This window comes from Eurypyga helias, unplaced genomic scaffold (assembly GCF_000690775.1).
Source record: "Eurypyga helias isolate BGI_N326 unplaced genomic scaffold, ASM69077v1 scaffold12495, whole genome shotgun sequence".
In the NCBI taxonomy this organism is placed as follows: domain Eukaryota; kingdom Metazoa; phylum Chordata; class Aves; order Eurypygiformes; family Eurypygidae; genus Eurypyga; species Eurypyga helias.
The window spans coordinates 1-23,376 of record NW_010253423.1 but is presented as its reverse complement, the minus strand read 5'-3'; the positions used below and the strand labels follow the sequence as shown (position 1 = coordinate 23,376).

General features: G+C 47.5%; 1 protein-coding gene across 1 annotated transcript; it reads right to left on the bottom strand.

The window, feature by feature from the left end:
- Nucleotides 1-13,671: 13,671 nt before the first annotated feature.
- MTHFR (methylenetetrahydrofolate reductase (NAD(P)H)) lies at nt 13,672-21,302 on the bottom strand. The gene is made up of 11 exons (XM_010152673.1): nt 21,010-21,302; nt 19,763-20,001; nt 19,352-19,462; nt 18,974-19,167; nt 18,237-18,487; nt 17,399-17,533; nt 16,911-17,091; nt 16,349-16,531; nt 14,835-14,936; nt 14,473-14,592; nt 13,672-13,965 (listed from the first exon to the last, which is right to left on the bottom strand). The coding sequence occupies exons 1-11, from the start codon at nt 21,249-21,251 to the stop codon at nt 13,768-13,770; spliced, it is 1,956 nt and encodes a 651-aa protein (XP_010150975.1). The 5' UTR covers nt 21,252-21,302; the 3' UTR covers nt 13,672-13,767.
- Nucleotides 21,303-23,376: the final 2,074 nt, after the last annotated feature.

Genomic DNA, 23,376 nt, shown 5'->3' with positions numbered 1-23,376 from the left:
CTGTGGATAAAATGTGTCTGAAATAGATACCAATTTAGCAACAGTGGTACCTTAATTTGGTGTGAGGCTGCAAATTTCTCCTCTTTAGAGAGAATTATTTGAAATATTTCTTTTCAGCTTGATGACTGAACTCTGATTGCCACCTCCTGGCTGTGTTTAACTTTCCTTTCTGTTAATTGGAGCTCACTTTTGGTTTTTTCTCTTTAAGTTTCCAGCCCTTGTGTGACAGACAGATGCTAACTAGGTGTTTCCAAGCGTGGAGGAGACACATCCTCTGGAAAAAGGCTGCAGCCGGGCAGCTTTACAGACAGCGACTGCTTCGGAAGGGCCTTGGTGCTTTGCAGTGGGCTGTGCACCAGAGGAGGATGCAGCTGGAGGTAGCCCAGGAGAGACATGCCTCGGCTCTGCTAGCTGTCAGCTTCCGCAGGGTGAGGACTGGCTAGGGAAAGTAGAAGTGGTGCCCTGAGTTTTTTGTTGTGCAGAGAAGGCAGAAATCCTATTTTGGTAAGGAAGAGGAAGGGGTACCCTCTGTGAAATTGAGTGATGTGGACCCTGATACTCTGCCTGCTGTTTGTTCTAATCGTGGTTTCTTCTTCAGTGGAAGGAAGCTGTGGCAAAACAGAGCAAGAAGCAAGCTGCAAAGCCTGAGCCATGTTCTTACACCCGAAGTTCATCAGTGGGGGTTTTTGGAGTAGGAAGATTAGCAACTATGACAACCTCAGCTCAGCACCAGCTTACAGTGGGATACTCAAAGGAAGCGGAGCAGGCTTGTAGGTAAGTTGAGAGCATTCTCTTTCTGTTATCTTGGAGAAGTGGAAGTTTGCAAACACAGGGAGAAATTTTTCTCAAATGGTGGGAAACTTCTTTCCAGGTATTTTGGATGTATTCCTGCAGATAAGGACTGCAACACTTGGTTTTAAGAACTAAACAATCCTATTTCAGAGCTTCTGTCCACTAGTGTTTACAGTCTGAGTGTCTGACAGAAATACTCCTGTACATTTCTTGAGTTCAGCTATCACCTGCATAAGTGCTACAGGTGTAAATGAGATTGGAGTGAGGCAATACTGCAGTCTCTAGCAGAACAGTAGAGGTGTCAAAAGAAAACCCTTTTGTTGTGCCTTCTGATTCTGAAGGCAGAAGGACAAGTCCAGGCAAAAAGAGAGCTGCCTAGGGAGAAGGAAGGCTCTGGAGTTCTGAGAGTGCCTCTTTGGACAGATGGATGTTAAAGCATGCTTGTGACTCTTTCAGGGTGGAGAGAGAACTGTGGACACAACTTCATCGTAAGGAGAAAGGAGATGACTTCTGCTGGAGAGCTCAAGGAATCAGAGATATGAGACGTCTAGCTGGTAAGCACACATTCCCTAGCCTTGGAACAGCTTGGGTGTAATGACGGTTTCATCACGTTTCTTGGTTTATGTCTGGTTGTTGCTTTGACCTCACTCTTTCAGAACCTGGTTCTGCAAATAGCTGTGCCATTATCTGTGATAGTGGAGGGTCACCCACTCACCTTGTCATACACCTTTCGCCTTGTCCTTGTATTAACTGAGCTGCAGCAGATGCTGTTGTGCCAGCGATGCGAGCTGCCTCCCCTAAGCACCTTTTCTCAGACAGCTGGAGTCCAGCTAGAGGATGTTTGCTGTGTGACACTAAACTGATTGAAGATCTTCTAAGTTATTTTTCTTCCTGTCAATCTCTCCCTGCCCTGCAACACAGCAGCTTTCAGACTGTGGCGCCTGCAGAAGGAGCTGCTGAGCCAAGAGGAAGCCAGGCTTTTGGAAGCCCGTGCTTTACTGGAAAAGAAGCAGCTAAGAAATATTTTCTGGGTGTGGCGTTCCCGATGCTTGGAAATGGAACAGATTTTAGCACTGAAAACTCAGATCCAAAGAAACATGGTCTCCAGGTAAGTTGATGAAGTCTTTTTTTGTGTGAAAAGTCTGTTTCTTCTGCAAGTCCAAGGAATGTCAGAGCCAACCCAGACAGTGATGTGGTGTTCAATCCCTTCTTTTGTTTTAGGAATTAATAAAGATGAAAGTAGGGATAGAAGCATGAAAAGGAACTACTGCAACCAAAGACATGACTTAACTCCTTTGCACTGCCAAAGCTTTTTTGGTCATGACCTTTGATGTCCTGAAGGACCAATCTCAAGAGCACCCACTGTGCTGCTGTGCTCTAAGCATGACAGTGGCTTTTAATGAACTAAACAAAGAGAAGCTCAGAAGATGACAGCTTCTGTCTGTTTTTAGTGAACTAAACCCAGTCTCAGGAGGAAACACAAGCTTGTACATGTGGTTTTCTATATGGTTTTATTTTCCTTTGGTATTCTTAGGTGCTTCGGCGCATGGAAGGAGGCTGTTGAGCAGAAGGCACTTTACAGGTGCAACCTGGCCCATCTCAGAGCAGTATCACTGAGGAAATGCTTCCAGCAGTGGGTTCAGATGCTGCAGGTCAGAGAAGGCAATAAGCAGGCAGTGGTGAACTTCTTCCTCCTACAATGGAGGCAACATTATGGTGAGCAGCTTGGGGTCTGCGCAGAGTGTAGGGTTGGAGGTGCTTAGGCTTCTCTTTTTGTATGGTGAAAACTAGCTGAAAACAGCTTGAAAACAGAGAGATTCAGATGCTACATGGTGTTAACAAACCAGAGTGGGCAGAGGACTAGTTGTTCTGGATGTGTCAGTGAAGCTACAGGGAGATTTGTTGCTCTGCTTCATAAACCTAGCAGAAGGTCTTAAACCTTGCTAAAAAGAAGCATTTTGAGGGCTGGGCTGAGTTTCTTAGGAATGCCTTCTGACAAACTTCATTTCTTGTCACTCTCTAACTGCTTAAGGACCGGTCATAAGCTCCGTAGCTGACAAGACTGTGATAAAGAGGCATGAAGATCAGCCATTGTGGACTGTAGAGGGACAGTTTCCGGAGGAGACAGGCTACTCTCTTGATGACCTCTGCCAAAAGGTGATGCTCCAGAGGGTGTATCTGCTGTGGAAAGCAAGGCTGTGCAAGCATCACAGAGCTGAGTGAGTGAAGAAGAGCCAGTTCCCTGACCCCTGCCCTCATTAGTAGTGTCCACTTCCTTCTGGAAGGACCCATTTTACCATCTGTCATCCATCATGTCTGTACTAGTGTCCCCCTCTGATGTCACTTTGCTGTCTCAATATCTTGTGTCTCAGTTCTTTCTCTCAGTCTTTGGGGCAGTGTAAACTCAGAAAAGCTCTGAAATTATGGCATCAAAAGAGTCTCATGGTGAAGACAACTGAACAAAGTCCTGAGCACTCGCACAGTCCTGTGTATGAAAAACCTCTCGCCATGCTGTTTTCTGAGGACCTCTCAGCATCTTCTGGCTTTGACAGCAGTGCTTCAGCTACTCTTGCGTCTCAAAGCTCATTGGAAAAGGTGAGAAGGTCTTCATACATCCCCACTGCTCTGAGGTAGTAAATTGCTGGGTTTTTTTGGGGGAAAACTTCTGCTTCAACATGATACTGTCATCAGCAAACCGTGCTTAGTATTTAGGCTTGAAGAGGACAGCCTGTAGAGTTCTGGAGTTTAAGTGTAATCAGAAATCATAGTCATTTCTCTCTGTGCCTTTCCTGGTTCATCATTTAGTGATATGGGAAGGTGCTGAGCTAGTGAGGTTCTCTTGTGCATTTGCCTCTGTGGCTGCAGAGTGGAAGGGATGAGATACAAAGACCCTCATCACTGAGAAAATGCCTATGCCCATTTCCCCTTTTCTCAGTATAGAAATAACTAGTGTAGATACAACTTTCCTATCACCTGTTTCTTTGCACACCAGAGCTGTACTTGCTAGCCTGCAGTTCCTTTGGATGCATCCTGGATTTCCGTGAATCCTTGCCAAAAAGAGGAGTAAATCATAGAATCATAGGATGGTCTAGTTCCAACCCCCCTGCCATGGGCAGGGACACCTTCCACTAGACCAGGTTGCCCCAAGCCTCATCCAGCCTGGCCTTGGACACTTCCAGGGATGAGGCATCCACAGCTTCTCTGGGAAACCTGTTCCAATGCCTCACCACCCTCAAATGGCATGGGCAGAACTGTTAGTTGAGTGATACCACTGTGAGGACACTTACCTCACAGCGTGTCCTTCCCTCCATACCTGCAGGAATACAGTTTTAGTGACAGCAGCCAGCAGAGCTTCTCCTCCGTTCTGCCTGCTGAGGATGTTGCACACATGCCGTATTACAGTTCGTTCCTGCAGCTACACCAGTGTGCAGAGCTGCCAGCTGAGCTGGGTGGGGAGCTGTACTTGCAGAACTCTTTTCCTCCACGAACTACTGGATCTAGGTGAGTTGGAGACTGGTTCCTTGGGATGCTGAAGCAGTGGCCCCTTGTTTGGTCTGGCTGAATTCCTTACTTCTGGATAGTCCCTTATGTCGCCTCACACTTTCCTTCCAGATACTTTATCATCTTCTTTGTTTCTCTTTTCCCCTGACACTTTTGCCTTGCAGAAGAAATTGGTTTGTAGGAGGTCAGTTCCAGTCTTTGGCACTGCAGAGTCCAGACAATAATGTCCAGTCTCTCACCAGTTATTCTGCCTGGGAAGAGGTAGGGTTGAAAAGCAGTGTGATGCATGTAGATGTATGAGTGTTTTCTGCATAGCCCAGTTTAGCAAAGAGCCTTTGGGTTTCACTGTCAGCATGTGGATGGTCTCACTGCTTTTTTGTCTTTGCTCTCTTCCCTCTCAACAGGTTTGGGAGATTGAGGCATTTGTCAGGGTAACTGTTCCCTACCATTTGCCAGCTGAGTTGGAAATTGGCCAGCAGTCAAGGGTTTAAAAAGAATGTTTTAGACCCTCATATCTGGGTGTTCATGTGGTGTGTGTGGGTTAGCAACAGGGAGTTAGGCAATCATAGGCGTGACAGCAGTAAGGAGAAAGGGCTGAGCTGCATGGAGTAACTGTGTTACAGCAGCAGTTCAAGGCCCTTTTATGCTTTTCTGGATGACAGGACTGTAGTTCTGACAAGGAGGTGAAGAGTTGCTGCGACCAAGCAGAGAAACGCTGCCTGCAGAGCTGCTTCATTGTCTGGTCAGCTCGGACTCAGCAACTTGTAAAAGCCCAGCAGTACTGCAGGCTCATTCAGCTGTCTCGGTAGGTATTGTGCTTTCTGGAATTTTCCTAAAGCTGTCTGTTTTGAGAGCTCTACACTTGCTTTAAAAAAACCCCTATTCTTCCTCTAGCTATCTTTTTTTGTCTTCAGTGAGAGTTTTGTATTCCATCATTTTGGGGTTTTTTCCTGCTTCAAAATACCTGAACACAATCATTTCTGCTTTGATGGGATGCCACACAAAGTAGAGCAAGCCCAGCACTGCTGCTAATAAGCCTTGGTAACTTTCTATCCACTGAACTGGCCTTGCTCTCTACTCACTTGAAAGTTGAGGAGCACAGCTGGATTGGCACAGCCAGGACAGAACACCTTACTCCCAACTACTGGCCCTGTCCATTGTTTCCCCCAACATTTAATGGGGAAAGAATGTTAACAGAGCAGATTATTTCCTAAACTCCCTCATGTGTATGTTTATTGTTAAAGTTTCAGTTAGAAGGCTGTGAATCTGTGTGTTGTTCCTACAGTTAGTACAATGACCTTTGCCTTTCTCAGAGCCTTTTTCAGCTGGCACCACTGGGTCGTGGAAAATAAGAACCGGAAAGCAGAAGCAGCCCTAAAATATCAAATTCATTGCTGCCAGGTGGCTTTCAGCCTGTGGAAGAAGAGACTGACCCAGAAAGTGGAAGCTGACCAGCGATTCAGGTCTCACATTCACCAGATCACTGCTGATCCTGCTGGCAAAGTGAGTTACCCCATCCTACAGCAGCACTTAGGTCTGTAGGAGAGGGATGCTGTGGGAATGGTTGGGATGGAGAAAGGCCCACTTCTGGTTGTAACTCTGTGCACTGCTCCTCTGGAGGGGCACATTCTAGTCCAGGAGTCAGTGAGTGTCTGTGCCACTGCCTTCTTGTGGTTATAAGCAGGACACATGCCACGCTGTTTTGTCATCCTTCATGCTGGGGTAGATGCTCCTGCTAAAGAGAGAACAGAAAATCTTAGAAAGTCTGGTCCCACTTGGTATGTGCACAGATTCTTTGCTCTTGTTTGGACTCTGTGATGGGAAAAAAATCGTTGAGCTCAGCCCAGCAAGCTCTTTTGTTCTTTCACAGGGAAGCGTGGTCTGAGAGCGCTGCAGCAGCGATGGGCTCAGCACAGCTGCCAGGAGAAGAGGAGGTTTGTCCTGCAGACATGGTATTGCCAAACAAGGAAGCAGAAATATGCTGCTTTATTCTGGGAACGTCTTCTCCTGCACAGGTTTGTTTCCAGTGTATTCAGACCTGAATGGGGCTTCTGTAAGAGTGCTTCCCTGGGGGTGCCCCTACACTGAGGGTTCTGTTACCCACAGCCTCCCACTCCTCATCTCATTCAAAACTTTTTTTTTCCAGAACTTCTGTTCAGTCTTAGTTACGCAGTGTGGTATTTGTAAAATAAGCAAGGGAGATGCTAACAGATTTGTATAGTTTAAAAAAGTGAAAGCCTCATTTCTACTGGAATTATTCAATATTTGCTGAAGGGAATACTGGGCAGAGGTCTTACAGAGGTCTTATGTTTACAAACCTAAATCTTTTCGATTCTGGATACAGCGTGTTGATTTTAATTTAAACTAACATGAAAAATTGAGTTCAATATACTCCTGCAGAATAGCAATATTCAGTACAGCCTATGAGGGAAGAACCATGATATTCAATTTGTCTCGGTGTTAGCTACAATGTAGGTGAAGCTGTAGTATATTTTTGAGTTTTAGTTTATGGTGCAGATCGTGAAAACACAACAATTTAATCTGAAGAGCAAGGTGCCTGCTGCCAGTCATTAAAAACGTCTTTCCTCTCTTAGCTGTTCTTGAATGGCTTTCTCCTTGAAATCTGTTTTGTTTGTGGTGTGTGTTGTCTGAGGCCACTGTCTGCCTGAAGCGCAGCAAAGTGTCCAGGTGCAGTGAACCAGGAATTGTTCAGGTGGTTCTCTTTGAGATAATTTAGCAGGAGAAGAACGAATAAGATTATTTATACCAAATATTAATTGAAGGCATAAGAAGTGTAGGTTTGGCTCTGGCAGGTTTCCTTTTGACTTGCAGGTTCAGGCTGAGAGGAGACAAAGATGTACAGAGGAAAGAGCTACTAAAAACCCAGTAAAACCTTAGTGGCTGTGGTACTTAGACTCTGCCCTCACCCCACTATATTGCATTTTCTTCTGCAAATCAATCTGTGTGGTGGCACCCTAATGGGAAGTGTGTTTGAGAAGAGTCCTTAATGTTACTCCTTCCTGTAGAGTGTGTCTCCACCATTAATCTTCCTCCTGAGTTCTCCTTTGATGAGAGACCGCTTCTAATTTCTCACCTGGACATGGTACAGGCTGAGCCCTGTCTCTTCTGAGGGGGGCATTTTTCATGCTAGGATAACCTGCAATAGATTCTCTTGATCTTCAGAGAAGCCTGCCAGGCAGAGGATATTTACACCTCTGCCCTATGGTGCAGTGGGCTGATTTGCATAATGAAAGTCCAAGTGGAACAAGGAACCAAAAGGATAAGCCACGAGTTAAAAGCAGATTGGCTTCTGGCTTTCCTGAGGGAGACTGGCCTCCTGTGCATCAGCCTGCAAGATACAGAGAGATTATTGTGGGTGCAGATTTACAGTGCTATTAATAGTAACTCCTGTAGACATTGATTTTTTTTGGAATAAAATTGTCTCTGGGAAGATTCTAGTTGTACATCCCATGTACTCAGGCAAGAAAAAAATAAAACCTGAATCATGACCACAAGTTGCTGTCTTAAATACAGCCTGGTTCTGCAGCAAGCAAGCTTAAGGAGTCTGCTGGGTTCCATGCAGAAGGAGATTTTAGCAGTTTTATTCTCATCCCAGAAGAAAAAAGCCTTCCTCGGGCATCATCCTAAAGGTCAGCTGCTGGCACAGAGAAGGATTGGTGACCGACTAATTTAATTTAATTCCTTTCTTTTTTTCAAGGGATCCACTATGCGTAGCAGCAGGGCAGCCTAGGAAAAGCGTTTGTTCTGTAGGCAAAGTAAAAACATAGCATAACATGGCATTCAGTTTGCAGAGACCTCTGAAGAGGAGGAAATACTAAAAGGGCCAGGAGTAAGCAGACCTACTCCTGGGCTTGGAGGAGTTGAGAGGTAACAGTGCTGGGAATGTGAAGTAAAATGAGGGCAAGTTTTTAGCAGAAAGGAACTGTCATTGAGTCTGAACTGCACCTCCCATGGATGGGGCACTGGAAAAATAAGTAACATGGAGAAAGGTAGATAAATATTGATTGCAGAAGGAATAAAAAACCTGACTTTTTTTTCTTGTTGAATGCTCTTTCGCTCGCTATGACCACTTAGGTGTGACACTGCAGGGTGGGATGAGAAGGTGGAATTATATAGCCTGTTCAGTTCTGACATGGAAATGTGACTTGAGGCATCTGCTGCTTTTCTGTGCTTGCACTGTTTTTCAGGTGCCTAGTCAGCTGGACCCAGGTCACTGCTCATAGACTGAGGAGGCACGAAGCCCTCTCTCATTTTAAAAGGGTCAGAGAGCACCGTCTCCTAGTTGTGAGCTTTACTGAGTGGAGGGTGAAGTTCTTGAGAGCTAAACAGCGGGTGCTGGGAGAGAGAAACAACAAGTGGCAGGAACCCCCTCAGGGTAAAGCCTGTCACCGCTGGCGATTGGCCTCAAGAGGACAGCAAGCCCTGCGCCTAGGATCTGTGGCTACAGTAAAACAGGTAAGAAAAGGTGAAGGAGGCAGCTGACTGCCTGTTCTCTCGTGAAGACCCTAGTGAGTCACTGAGCTACAGTGACAAGGCTTGTATAAAAACCTGGTTTGACTCATCGTCTCAGTCCCTGCCTTGATATTCTTTGCAGACTGTGCACACAACTTCATCACCATAATCTGGCACTGATTGCAGCAACCATCTGGAGCACAGCAATGAGGAATGGGGACATTTTGACCAGAGAGATGAGGGCACTCCTTCCTCTCTGCTCAAAGATGAGATGGGATAATCACTGTCCCTGCAGAGCCGAGCGAGCTGTCAGAGTTGCAGCTTTTTTCAAAAGACTCACAGCTAGCAAACCACAAAGATGTCGATTGATTTGGAAGGGCTGAGTCAGTCCTGCTGGGATCTCATCTGTGCAGTTTCCAGCCTGGGGTCTAGCACATTAAACTACCTGCAGGGATATGAACGTAAATGTATCTCTAAGGCTAGTTTGTGTGTGTGCTGTCTGTGCACGTTGTGTTTAGTCTTGCCTGCAGCTGTGTTATTTCTGTTTGCAGGCCTGCAACTACTGGACAAAAGCAGCTGCCTTTTCCCAGTGCTCACGGCAGTGCAGTACCCTGATAGGTGCTAGGAAGAGCAGGAAGATGTCTCTGTCTTGGACCATGAGTAAGATGCTCCCTCCTCTCTTCCTTCCGTGGGGCTGTGTGGGGAGTGTGCGTGAGGAGGGAAGGGGAGTAGTGCTCGCCGGCCAGATGACTGGGATTCCTCTGTGGAGTAGGTGCTCATGGCAGTCAAACTCTGATTGTGGGTTGCTTCAGCAGCCAGAGGACAAAGGACTGCTGGCAGCTCTTATCTCTCCGTATGTAGCACCGAGGATAGCTCCTGTGTGATTACTCTTTCCTAGAAAGCAGAAGCAGCAGAGAAAAGGGTTCAGCACCAGCTGCCCATCCTGGGCTTTTTCCCAGTGCCATTCACCGCTGGTTGGAGATTTACAGAAACCAAAACAGGGCTGAAAGGCTGCAGCTCCCTCACCTGGTAGAGAGACCTGGTGTGGTAGGACCTTCTGCACATGCAGGGATCCAGGAGAACAAAGAAGAGGTGGACTTGGAGGACTGGGATGAGAAGTGGCTTGAGTAAGTGGAGTGGAGGGCTCTGGGCTTCCTCTTGTTGCTGCCATCAGGGAAGGACTCCCTTGTAGGGCTGTTGGGCTGATAAAGCTTATTTTCCCATCTTGCCTATAGGAGGAAGTGTCTGAGGTGGTGGCATCACACGGTGAGACTTCGTCGGTGGCAGCGTGACAGGAGACTGCACTGCCTGGCCAGGGAGTGGCATCAATGGAAAGAAGCCAGCAGGATGGTGATACTGGCTCAGGTGTTGGTGAGTGTCTGCCACCGGGGTGGCAGTGATGGGTGTTACTGGGCAACCTGCTCTGCTTGCAGCCTCGCTTATGTCCTGTGAGATGACACCTGGGGATTTAACAAATACCAGTGTGCAACAGAAATCCTAGTTTGCTGCTGTGGCTACTTTTTCCATCTTTCTCTTTGCCAGCATAGCATTTGTTGTGCTTTGCCCCTTCCTACCAGATGGGAAACTGAGACAGGATGACTTGTATAGATTGTCTGTAGCCTGTGCACAAAGTTCACAGCAAGTATTACAATCTATATCCTCATTTGTGTTCCCGCTACCTCCCTGTGTTGTCCACAGCCTACCAAGTGCTGTCATTTGGCTTCTCCTTCTGCTCAGGCCCTAGCTACCTATGGAAGAGACCCTTGTTTTGTCTGGCTTCCTGGGCATTAGCTGTGCAAGATGTGCTCTGACTTGCCCATGGGACAAGATGACGCACATGTAGCAGGCACATCCATAGTCAGCAAGGAGCTATGTTGGAGCACTGTCCTTTCCCCAGGGTACGGTGACTTAATTAGCCACAGTATTTGCCAGAGACTAATTCAGCAAGGACTTTGTTAGTAGTCAGCTTTGTTCCTTAGCAATGCAAAGTCGCTCAAGAAGAACCCAGGAAAGCAACTGGAAGCAAGATGGGACTGGAGGGAAGTGGGGTAGTTTGCCTACCAGTGCCCAGTTAATCTGTACACTGTCTTTTCCTGACAGGACCAGCAGCAGCTGATAGAAAAGGCCTGGAGGGTGTGGAGACGGCGATATTTGCAAAGCTGTGTGGTGCAGAATTTTTTGGAGGGGGAAGCCAGAAGCCTACTATCTCACGTAAGAATTTATGACTGCTTTAGTTTTGTGGACCTCATTGGACCAAACAGCACCTCGAAGGGACAACTGGTGTTCCCTGTCTCTCTCTTCCCTGCACAAAGCACTTGCTTAGGGAGAAGTTGAATACATCAAGGAATGGGACTTGCCTGTTAACAAAGGAAAATAGCTTCCAGCTTTATATGGGTTCATCTTCGGGTGTTTTTCAAAGCTTTGTGTCAGCAGTCAATTTACCTGACATGTGCCCCCTTCCCCACTGTCACCAGAGATGTTAATCCACTAATCCCCTGCCTCTGGAGAGTCCGCTCAGGGAAGAAACAGGCTCCACATCGGTGCAGAAGGACTGTGCTGACTTGCACCCAGGGGCAGGCAAATCGCTATAAACTTGAGCGAGCAGGCAAAGCCTTAGAGCTCGAATAGCTGGTTTGCTCCCCTGCCTGCCTCCCAAAGATCCATGCAGGATTAGGCCCTTCTTTAAAATTAGAGCAAGTACTGAAATTAGAGGGCAGAAGGGCATTTACTTTTCCTGCATTAATCTGTACTCTGCACTTATTGGCTATAGGAACATAGGGAAGACAGGGAAGGGCTCTGGGTGGATGGTGAGGCAGTTGGCATAGCTATTGCTAGAGGAAAAACTGTGTTTACAGTACTGTGAGGGTGGCTGCAACCCCTCAAGGGTAACAGGGTATTTGATTTGTCCACTTTACTATTGAAGGCCTTTGGAAGGTGGCGGCAGCTAACAGCATTCCAGCTCAAGGACAAAGGATGCTGGTGAGTGGTGGGGCCCTGCCTGCAGCTGCTGCTCCATTCAGGACACGGAGGATACAGCTGGCTGTCACAACAAAGAGCTGCTCCTGCAATCAAGAAAGCAAATGCGCTGCTCACATGATAAAAGCAGTGCTGCAGGCCACAAGCATGGAAGAACAACCAGGAAGAGGTGGTACCTAGTGAATGTTCCTCTTTAAAGGACTTGATATCCTACCTCCCTAGAGGCACTAATTTGAGAAGTTACTCCCTTTTGTAGTGAGGTTGCATTCCCTACTCCTCTGGACCCTGATATTCTGGAGTTCTGATTAAAGGTCAAAACCCCACCTTATAGGCTCTCCCTTTACTCAGCTTTTTTTCCTGGATAGTTTAGTGTCACACAGGGGAGTAAGCAAATACATCAGTCTTAAAGAGATGAACAGGAGTCTGCTTCTGCAAATGCTACATCCTATTGGTTCCAAAGTCTGGACTATCCTCAGAAGGTGCAAACACAGGTCTTTATTTTTAGATTTGGCTCGGGTTCCCCTGGGGGGAGGGATTCCCACATGGCTCCCACCTCCTCCCCCTTTCTCTGTCGATCAGCTAGCTCTTCATTAAGTCTTTCAGTGGGTGGCCAACCTCTTGACTGCTTCCTGCTGGTTCCTTTCTGTGCTGAATGGGCTAGGGGTGAAGAAACCTGCTGGGAACAGCTGAGCACCAAAAGCTTTGCTGAGGCAAGACAGGCGTGTCTGACCCCCAGCCTTCCCATTACGTGCTTCTGTGATTGATGCCCTGTAATTACCCTGGATATATGAGCCCAGTCTCAGAGAGCTGTAATGAGAGGGTCTGAAGAATCTGGAAAAAGCTTTTCTTCCTTGCTTTTTTGAAAGAGATGCTCACAGCATGGCAGGGATCTCAAAATCCTACTGGGAACTGCTCTGAGGTCTTGTTTTCCTAGCCTGTGGTAGCTTTGCAGGATTGTTAAGTACACAAAGCAGCCACTGTAGCTCCCCCAACCCCTTATTTCAATGCTGCAGGGAGTAAGGAGGTTAACAGTCATTAGGTCAGGAAAGATAGGGTGTCCTTCCCTGCAAGCACTGGAAAAGGACCACCATAACTCCTGTGACCTTGCAGAACTGAGCCAAAGGTTATAGCTGGTTGCTGTTTGTAAATTCTAGGATTTAAGCTTTCTCTGCTCTACCACAGAGCTTTGTCCATGCTTTAGATCACATGGTGAAAAGCAAAGGCAGAACTGCCCCAGAAACAATTGGTTTTCTTAAATTTTTCCCTTGGGCGAGGCTGTTAAGTTTGCAAACAATGTAAGTCTTTGCTTAGAAGTCTGGGCTTAAAAGAATATGGCCTAGTACAAGAGACAGTTGTATTTGTTATTTTATTGTACTCAATCTAAGAAGTAGTGTGATTCCTACTCAATCTTATCCAGAAGTGAAATTCACATATTCCTGTTAAAGAGAACACAGGAAATACAATAGGAGGAGAAAATTCAGGAGGAAAATTTGAACCTTCTTCTGGAGTGAGTGCAAGAGAGCCTGATATGATCAGTCATGAAGAAATGTATCTTAGGAGTGCAGTGTAAAGCAACTTGTGCTTCATTTCAGGGCTGGTAACTGCCAACATAGTCTCCTTGCCTAGGAACTGCTGACAGGAGTGTTTCTGCCTCCAAGGCAGCATTTCTAGCATGAGAAAGTTACCAGAATCCCACTGAGTTTTCTAACACTGATGCACAAGAGTTCTCCTGTTATTGTAGTCCACAAAGCCATAATTAGCACCTCTTCATCCTGCAGAGCTGGCCTTCAAGCTCAGTCTAGAGCCTCAGCCCAGAGGTTCAGGTAGTTCTGGCTGTTTTCAGTGAGAAAGGGTCAGGGAGCCTTTGTGTTGTGGACAGAAGGCATGCAGTGTGGGTAGAGCGGAGAGCTAGCCTGGTCACTGGGTTTAGGAGTGTGTGGTTCACCGTCAGCACAGCAGCTGCTTTTTATCCCCTCGCAAAGTCAGTGGACAGGAGGAGGAAGTAAAGGATTAGAAGAGGAATTTTCACTGCTGAGTTGGAGAGTTCAACAGCTCAAAAGTATCATCCACAACCTGCCAGAGGCAGTTTTCAAGTGGGAAGTCATTGTCCACCAGGTTGACCAAGTAGTAGTTGTCATGGATGTACTGGATGATCATGCGAGAGGGTGACTCCTCTTCATAGAGCTTGGCCCATTGCTCGATCCACAGTGCAAAGGCCTCATCCTGCCAAGGAAAAAAAAAAATGCTGGCAATGGTGTAATACACGTTACAGAGCTGCATTATCATGTTATTTTATTTAGGACAAGCAGCATCACGCATGTTTGTTTCTTCCCAGTAAAAACCGCACACGCGGAGCAAGGGCGGCTCATGCTTTGCACTGAGTGGGAAGTGCCCAGAGCTGAAAGGAGCCGCATCTGCTGTACAGCGGCTCGATGCTGCCCCTGCGCGTGCAAGAGGGGAGGGAGAGCTACTGCCCAGAGCTTTGGGGCCCAGCAGCGACAGCAGTAGTTCCCAAGCCTCCTGTTACTGGGCACTTGGTGTCTGTGAGGAGCTCTTGCCAGAGCAAAGTTCTCCTTACACTGAGGGAGCAGGAGGAGCAATATCTGGACCTCTGCAAAGCCACTATCACAACAGTACTCGATGGTGAGAAGTGTCATGGATTAAACCAAACCAGACACTCTGAACTTCCAAGGCATCACAGCAATGTGTCCAGCAGGAGGCAGGACTCACCTTCCAAGAGAGGAAGCTTACAGGATCCACTACAGTGGGCTGGATGATCTCTCTGCCTGGGAATATGCCCCAGGTGACAGCATTGGGTTGCAGATCTGGAGCATTGGTGATATTCTGGCCCTGCCAAAGGAAGGAAAACCTTTCTGAAGCAACTGCTGGAAGAGGGATTGAGTGAGTTGGACCAGCACATTTACTCTCCCCTTGTTGGAAGATCAGACAGCTGCTGTATATCACAGCTGACTTCACTTTCCCTTCCCTTCATCAGCCTTCATGTACCACTTCATTCAGTGATAACTGAATCTTTGATACATCCCTCTCTCCTAGGGCGGTGAAAGGAAAGTGTCCTGTAACCAACAGCCTACCTTGACATTGACAATGTGGTAGTTCACTCGCAGCTCGTACTTCTTCAGCACTTTGAGCAGTGCCGTGACGATCTCACTGGAGGTGAAGAACTCCAGGTATGCCTACAGGGAGGGATGGGGAAGGACAAAGAGAGCAAGAGCCTTTACTCACTGCAGCTCTAGGACACATACAAGCAAACAAGAGAACAGCTGTGCTGTCTTGGCTGCTTGGAAGCCAGACACCTTAAGACTTCTATGTTCATGCCCAGAAACATGTACGACAGTGGATGCTTGAGCAAGGGGCAGAGCAAATTAGTAAGAGAGCTGGGGGGAAAGGGATAAAAAGTAGGGAGAGCAGAGTTAACAGCTCAGGAGAAGCCAGCTCACAAAAGCTATGCTATTCCTGTTTTTCACCCATGTAAGCAAGCAGGGTGAAATAAGCTCTGGAGAGCGTCACCACAGCACTGTGCCAGACAGTGTAGAGTGCTTGGACAAGACCTAAGCTTGACCTCTGTTCTACATGGTGCCCTATGGGCAGCAGTGTCCTGCCAAGACAGCCCAGTCTGGTGGGCGCAGGTCTGAGGTCACGGCTGGCTCTCCCAAGCACCCTAACCACTCCCAGTCCTTATCTTTTGTTTACAATTCTCCTTGTGTGCTTATACAACCTAATTCTGTACTTGCTCCATCTACGGCTACTCTGTGCTTGGCTGCTCCCAACAACCGCCTCCCCTCCCCCTATTTCCTGGCTATTGTGTGAGATGATGGATTCCCCTCACCTCGGGGGAATTTTTTCCTTTGAAAACATAACTGCATTTGCCATCTGCTGGTCTCATGGCTATAGCGGTTTGAATCCCTTTTGAACAAGGCTGCTTTGTTTCCTGGTCTGAGCCATTTGCCTGGCATTTACCTTGATTCCTATCACAGCCATTAGTGGCAAGGCTCTAGGGCCTGAAAATGCATGACAGTAGGAGGCAGGGATGGCAGATAAGACTGCTGGCAGGCCAGACAAGGAACCTGGAAGCTGTCTGAACAGCACAGCAGTTGTGCTGTGGGATGGGAGCAATTGAAGAACTCTGCCATAGAGAAGGACAGAGAGAGAAATTTTTAAATGCCCAGTTATTACCATGAGAGGCCGGGTGGTAGAGATACCACCTCACTGATTCCCACTTTATGAAAAACCTGGGTGCTTCCTGCATCACTGAATGGGATCAGATGCAGTGGGCAGGCATGTGTTTGTATCTAAAACTTCATTGCCCTGCTCTAGAAAAAAGTTACCAATAATTACTTGCTGAGAGTAAAACCAAGAAACTCTGTAGATGTTCAAGAGATGGTTTGAGGTGAGGGAAACAGCTATGAAGTAAGCCATAGCAATGACACAGTCTGTCTCTTAAGACACCAAAGGAGCTTTGGCTCATCTCAGCAAGAAGGCATTAAGATAAGGAGTGGGCAGAAAGATTATCTGGGTGAAACGTCCCTACCTAACAGAGACCAAACTGGGTCATAACTCTGCTGCCTAGCCCAGATTAGTGCGTTACCTTTTGGAAGACATAACCCCCACTGGGACCCCAGCCTACAATGGGGTCTGTGGATGGTTTGCCATTGATGTTTGGCTGGGAATTGATGGTCAGGATTCCTCGTCTGTTAACCTTCTCCAGCTGCTCCTTCAGAAGGTTGGTTTCAGTAGCAAGAGGGTCATCATTCCAAGGCATACACGTAACCTACCATGAGGAGAAAGGATGGCTCACAATAGGCATAACAACCCTTTGGTTACCATCTGAATGTTGAAGGAACTCAGAAGTGCCACATCTGCTTCAGGATAGAATTCCCAAGGTTTGGTTCAAGGAGCAGGATATCTGCAACTCTAAGAATGACTGCTGAAGTCTGTCAGTACTGATCCTGTCATACTGTAGCAGCTTTCCTTTTATGTTGAACCCTAGCTCTGGCTGCTGGATTCCCTTCAGCCACTATCTCAGCAAGCCCTTTTGGACAGAGAAGTGCCAGTTCTTGTCTAGAACAGCAATGTGGTACCAGGAGCAAGAGGAAATATGTACTATTGTCTGTGCCACACTGACCATCCCTTACTGGGCCATCACTCACCTTGTGCCCGTTCTTGTTGGGTTCTCCGGTGATGTAACACGTGAATACCTCAAAGACGCTTTCCTCGCCAGTCAGCTCTTCTCCCCACATCTTCAGGAGCTCCTCCCGGGGAGACTTGCTCTTCAGGTAGAAGAGATAATAGTCCTTCAGTTCCCCAAAGGCTGGAGAGGAGGAGTTACCCCTGTAAGGGGAGCAGACACAGGATTAACAGGGCACTGAGGAAGATGAACTGATTTGGTAATGCAGGAAAACAGCCACCCAGGAAGAAAAATATTAAAAAAAAAAATCCACCCAGAGACAAAAAGCCTCCATCTTGGTGCCATTCTCCTCACCTCATTCCAGTCCAAGCAGCTGGGGACCACTTTAAGAAGCCACCTGTTTTGTCAAGCCCAAAGTGTGCTCAGATACCCACTAATGACAGAAACCAATTGTGGGGCAGGCTTTCATACCACACCTCTGCCCACTGCCAGTGCAGGCTGACAGCTTACCATCGGCCGTTGGGGAAGTCATCCCACTCTTGAGTTCGATAGATGTAACTCTTGGGCCTAGAGGCCCAGAAGATGGGCCGAACATCTTCAACTCTTCTCTTGGGGTGAGCGCTGACTGCCCAGGGCAGAGGCCGCCTGCATGGGAGAAGCGGACGTTAATACAGTTCCTCTGCTGACTTTACACTACAGGCTCAAAACCCTTCCCATGGAGAACTTTGCCCCTGGAGAACGCAAGTAATGGGCTGAGAAGAGTTCTGTTTGTCAGGAGGTAGGACAGTAAACTCTTCTTCCTTTACGGAAAATCTTTTCCCATTCAGGTCCCTCACACGATACTCCGTAGGTGTCTATTAAACGGTTCAGTACAGGACTGACACCTGAAAATGGATGAGGTATGGGAAAAGCACTGTGTGAAGCTATTTTTAACAAGAAAATAGCTATCCATTTCCTTCTGCTTCCTCTTGTCCATGCTGAACTTGAAGAGAAGTCCACATTCCCTTTGTCAGCTGCAGTGAACCCCAGAAATCCACAGCAGGAGCTTACATAGCACCTAGCCTTTAAGAAGGGTTATGAGAGATCTCAAAAAACATGTTTCTTCCAAGTGGCAGCTCTAAGAGTTAAGCTTTTGACAGTTCCAGAACATGCTACTTTAAAGCCACTTGACTAAACCAAATCTCCTTCAGCTGTCCCCAAGAAGGGTGAACTTCTAAATGCAGAAAGGTGCTTAAAAAGGAAAAAAAAAAAGCACCAGATGAGAGGTGCCAATCCACCCGCTGCTTGAGCCTTCAGCAGACTGGATGGGTGGAAAGAGGGACTAAGAGACCCAGCATATTCTGCTTACCTGGGGTCCTCCTTCCATATGCCCAGGCGCTTAAGGACTTCGGTAGTAGCCACTTCCCGATTGAGGGTGTAAAAATGGAGCCCATGCACCATGCCACTATCCAACAGTTCCCGGCACATGGACACTGCCAGCTCCACCCCATAGTTCCGGATAGCTGCATCATTGTCTTTGATGGGTTCGATCACATCTTTGATTTCTTGAGGCACTTCCAGCTTGGAGAGCTTCACCAGCTGGCGCAGGGAGTGGTAACCCTGGATGAGGATGCAGGGGATTCTCATTTTTCCAAGGCCCTTTTCTGATATCCATCCCATAAACACAGGTACTTGATCTCAATTTTGTGCCAGGAGACTTAGAACTGGGGGCTCTTGGATTCTACTCCTAGGCCCCATCTCTAGGATGGTAGCATAGTCATGGTCATGTCACTTTACGTGATTTCTTCCCATTCCTTTACTCGCTGCCTGAGCCCAGCACGCTGACAGTGATGACTAGCACCTTAGGACTGGTAGACTTGTCCTGTATATCCCTCTCTACTATATGGGCAAGGAAAACCTTCTAAGCTTGTTATTACACGCCTAAGAGTTTACTTTGGCAAAACACCTATAGATTTATCATATGTTTAGCAACCTCATTTCTCAGAAATTTTGTGGAGGATATTTACAGATCTCTCTCAGGCTCTGACCCACAAACATCTAACACCCTGGAATATCCCTCCCCAAACCAGAACAGCTGCATTTCACCTGTATGGGGAAGATGCCAGGAATAATGGGGCAGGTGATGCCAATGGCTTGACAGTCCTTCATGAACTTGAAAAAGGTTTCTGAGCGGAAGAAGAGCTGTGTAATGATGAAGTCTGCCCCAGCAAAGACTTTCTCCTTCAGGTGCCTCAGGTCTGCCTCATAGCTCTCTGCTTCAGGATGACCTTTAGGGTAGCCTTTGGCAGGAAGGGGGGGGGGGAAAGGAAAAAAAAGTGAAACCCTGGTGATCAGGACAACACACTAGAAATTAGAAAATAGCCAATCTGACTGTGCTGTCACAGCCCATGTCCAGAGCAGGACTGCCGAGCTGATTTCCCTCTTTCAGACCATACCCCACACTCTGTACAGACAGACATTTACCGGCCACACAGATGTCAAAGTAATCATCAAATTCATTGCGAATGTGCTTAACCAGGTCAGCAGCATAGTTGAAACCATCTACTTCTTCCTCCCATTCCTCACCAACAGGATCTGAAAAGAGAACAGATGCACATCTCTCCAGCTGTTTGCTGGACTCAGATCTGCTACTGCTGTAGAAACCTCCTGCCACCAACAGGAAGACAAGATGAAACTCCAAGTTTCCAGTTTTACCCATGGACTGCTTTTGTCCACCCTTGAGCTGGAGGGACTGCTAACAAAAGGATCAGGTGAAATACAGTCTCAACATTTAATTCCCACAGCAGAAGGAGCCTCCAGAATCTTTCTTCTCCATTTCTACCCTGGAATTGAACACAATAGCAGCCCTACGCATCACAGGACAAAAGGATTCACCTCCACGCAATGCCATGATGTTCTTCAACCCGAGCCGCTTGGCCTTCTGCAGATGCCCCGTGATGTCATCCCTGGTCTGATTGCAGCACGTCATGTGCAGGATGGTCTCCAGGCCGCAGTAGTTGACTGCAGTGTTGGCAATAATCATGGAAGAGGTCTCCTTGTCAGATCCTGGATCCCCGGCGGGGTGCCACGTCACGTCAATGAAGAGGGGACCACCTGCTCCCATGCGGTCAAACCTGTGGATTTTAAAGCTGTGTTAGCCTACCAGGGAGCCAACTCCCCTCTCTATGCCTGGGATATCTTACTTACTGCTGGAATGCCAGCAATAGGCAGAGAGAGCTTGGATGACAGCAGCAGAAGAGACCAAGAAAGTGTTGAACTAGGAGTTTAGCAAGTGGCCAATGTAAATAAGGAAAGTAATCCTTTAAGGCTGTGTGAGGAGCTTACAATCTCTTTAAAGAAGAGGCAACTTAGTGTTCTCTGTAGAATAAACTTCCTCCCAGCATGCTCTATTAGACTGTTCTGTCCTCTGACAGACAGCAGTGCAAGTCCCATTCCTTTTGAGATGGGCGACTGTGCTGCAACCCCTTGTTCCCAGCTTTGACTGTAGAGACCACAAATATGAAGATGGACCAGTTCTCTGTTGTGTTCACAGCTATGCCTAAGAGACGAGACAAAGACTCCCCTAACTTGTTTCCCTACTGCTCTGGGTTGGAACAGGCCTTTTTGTTTAAAGTAAACCTGGCACTGGCATACAGCAGTAACAAAGGGATACCAATCTCAGAGGTTAAAACTGTAGGCCTCGGTAATAGAGGCACAAACCATAGTAGCTGGATGATTCTGGAAACAAGTTGTATCTCTGTTCCAGAGACTTGGGCACACTGTCCATCAATTAATATTCTCTGCTTTTAATAGGTAACTTTTCTGCCCTATTATCCCCCAGCATTCTGCTTCAGCCCCACAGCATGACAGCAGCATTGCTCAGTCTTCACAGAGCATTGGAGAGGGGAAACAAGCTGGCTCCCTCAGTAACCCCACCATGACACTTAACTCTTCAGGGCCTTGAAGGAAGACAAGTTACCTGGTATCCATTACCCTCCTCAGCAGAAAAGCACAGCCCCATTACCTGCTTCGTCACCTGGAAGGGGAGACAGAGCATGGGGCAGAGCCTGCCTCATTAGCTATTTCCCAGCCCTCCACCAAAGACACTTCATCTCTCCCCTCTCCCACCTTGCAGCCCTCACCTGGAGATGAGATTGACTGCAGCATTGGCTGTGCGTGGAGGGAAGAACTCCAAGGAGAACCACTTGTCTCCAGAGTCCTGCCGTCGGCGCATCTTCTCCCGCAGCCGCTCATGACGGTCAGCATCGAGGACTGGGGTGGAGCAGCGTGAACTGTCCTTGGAGCTCTCGCTCCCGCTGCTGCTGCCACCGTCGGACTTGGAGCTGGAACTGGCACTGCAGGTATGCTGGGTCTCATTGACCATGGTGAGCTCTCTAGAGAAGGGAAACAGAAAGAGCACAGTGGGTACAAAACAGGACACATGAATCATCATCAAGCAGTCCCTTTTGCCATCCCTTGCCATAAACTGTATTGCAGAATCTGGTGAAAACACAATAAAAAGTGTGTGTTTAGATAGTGCTGAGAGAAATAACACACCAGATGGCTTCATGCCATTTTGATGCAGCTCTTCTGTGCCTGCTGGGTCAAATTTGGCACTCAGAAGAGTCAGGTTAACATCCCTTTTGCCCTCACCACAACTTAGCAAGCCATGATACCTGCTTGTATCAGGTGAGGGCCTCTTTGATCTTGTGGCCTTCAGCTGGACATGCCAACAGATTTTTTTTTTCTGCTGCTTCTTGGACTGTATCCATCTTGAGAGTTTCCCTTCTGTTTGCTCCCAAAAGGCAGTGCTTCGCCACAGTGTTAGTAAGAAAGCAAGCGCTAATGGGACAGGTACACAAGAATGCAGAAACTATTCTTATGTCAGGAAAAAAAAGTGATGAATCCTCTGTGATAAGGCCATCCCCACAAATGCTGTTCTTTGGTTTTGTCTTTGCTGGCATCAGACATGCATTTCTAACCCTTAGCCTTTTTTCAGAAGACACCATCTCCACAGACAACTGCCCCCTGCGCCAATACCCCTGCCCACACTCAGCTCTTTCCTGTACCAGAGATGCTGTTCATGTTCCTTTCCTCACACACTGAGGCTGTTTGGAAACAAGGTGAGCAGAGACCACCCCCTTCTCCCTGCCTTGGAACATGATCAGCTGTGATTGTGTGGCTTCACAGAAAGGAAAACAGCACTGCAAGTCAGTGGTACAAGTGGGTCGAGGATGCCCAGCCCCGCTTAGTTCCCAGAAGTGTTTCACCCTATGCCTTTAAAATTAGGGAGTGATTAGAGAGAATTAGAGAAGAGTTGCCATAAAATTTGGATCTGTGTTATTTGCTTATGTACTTGCCAAAACTTATGTCGCTGAGAAGCAGCAAGCTGTCTGAGCATTACATAACATCAGAGCCTGTTTTAGAGCAACTGGTTGCATGAGCTAGCATGCACTTTGTCCTTATCATAAGCTCTGTGGGTTTAGGTCATCCAAGAAGACTTTGAACTCATCTTCTACTGTTTACGTCGAGTTGCCAGTCAAGCAGAATGCTTTGGGAGAAAGTCTACTTTTACCACCTGCAGACCTCTCCAGCTGGCAGGAGATAAGAGAAAGCAGCGCAGGCCGCCTGCTGCCAAGAGAAACTGGGAATTTTAAAGCTCTTGTGTACCAACACAGCAGCACAGACCTATTGACATGTGAAGGAAAAGCAACAGGGTGCACAGTAGCAGCCCTGACCAAGCGCTCTCAAAGGATTTTGTCCAATATCCACATGGCACTAATCTGGAAGAATTATCCCAAAGCGCATGTTGGCGATCAAGCTAGTGGCACAAAAATCACATGCAGTCAACTCCCGATATCTCACTTGCAGCAAGCATGCCACAGCACTGTAGGCAAATCAAGGGACCTGTTTTCCCACTTGAGATTTAACACCATCACAAGGGAAGGGTTCATATGTTAATGTGTCTAAAGGATAAAACCTTTGAGTTGAAGAAAGGTCTTTATCTTAATGGCAATCTAGAAACACAAAGACAGGAGAATGGCCCCTTAAATTTTGTCTACAGGCAGCATTTGGAGCAGCTTCCTTACCGTTTGATACATCATAAATTCACTAGTAGAAGCTTACAGTTATTGCAAAGAAAAAAAATTCTAACCAACAAAACTAGTTGCAGAAAACAATCTTACATGCCCGTCAGTGCCACTGGGTCAGCACCCCTGCCTCTGTGTCTAGCGTGCTGCAGAGCTCAAAGCAAGACCTGTGGCCCAGCACATCGATGCCTGTGGTGTTTATGTGATGCTGTGGCACCCGTTCGCTTTCCTGTAGGATATTTTTACTGCTTCCAGGCCCAGGCTGAGACCCACACCCTCCCTGCGGAGGTCAGCATCCTCCTAAGCTCAGTTTTACCACCCGAGCTAAACCCGGCCGTGCAGATGTGCCCTTCACATGGGGCACGCACCCTCGCCAGGGCCTTGCTGCCCTGGGCCATGGCATCGGGTCCGCAGCCCTGT

Bases quoted from the DNA above. Each gene is read 5' to 3' on its own strand.
- MTHFR (XM_010152673.1), bottom strand. From the start codon at position 21,251: ATGGTCAATGAGACCCAGCATACCTGCAGTGCCAGTTCCAGCTCCAAG. The intron at 18,488-18,973 runs GTGAAATGCAGC...ATCCTCATCCAG, and splicing joins CTGGCATCTTCCCCATACAG to GGTTACCACTCCCTGCGCCA. The intron at 13,966-14,472 runs GTGAGTCCTGCC...TTTCCTTGGCAG, and splicing joins TAAGCTTCCTCTCTTGGAAG to GATGAGGCCTTTGCACTGTG.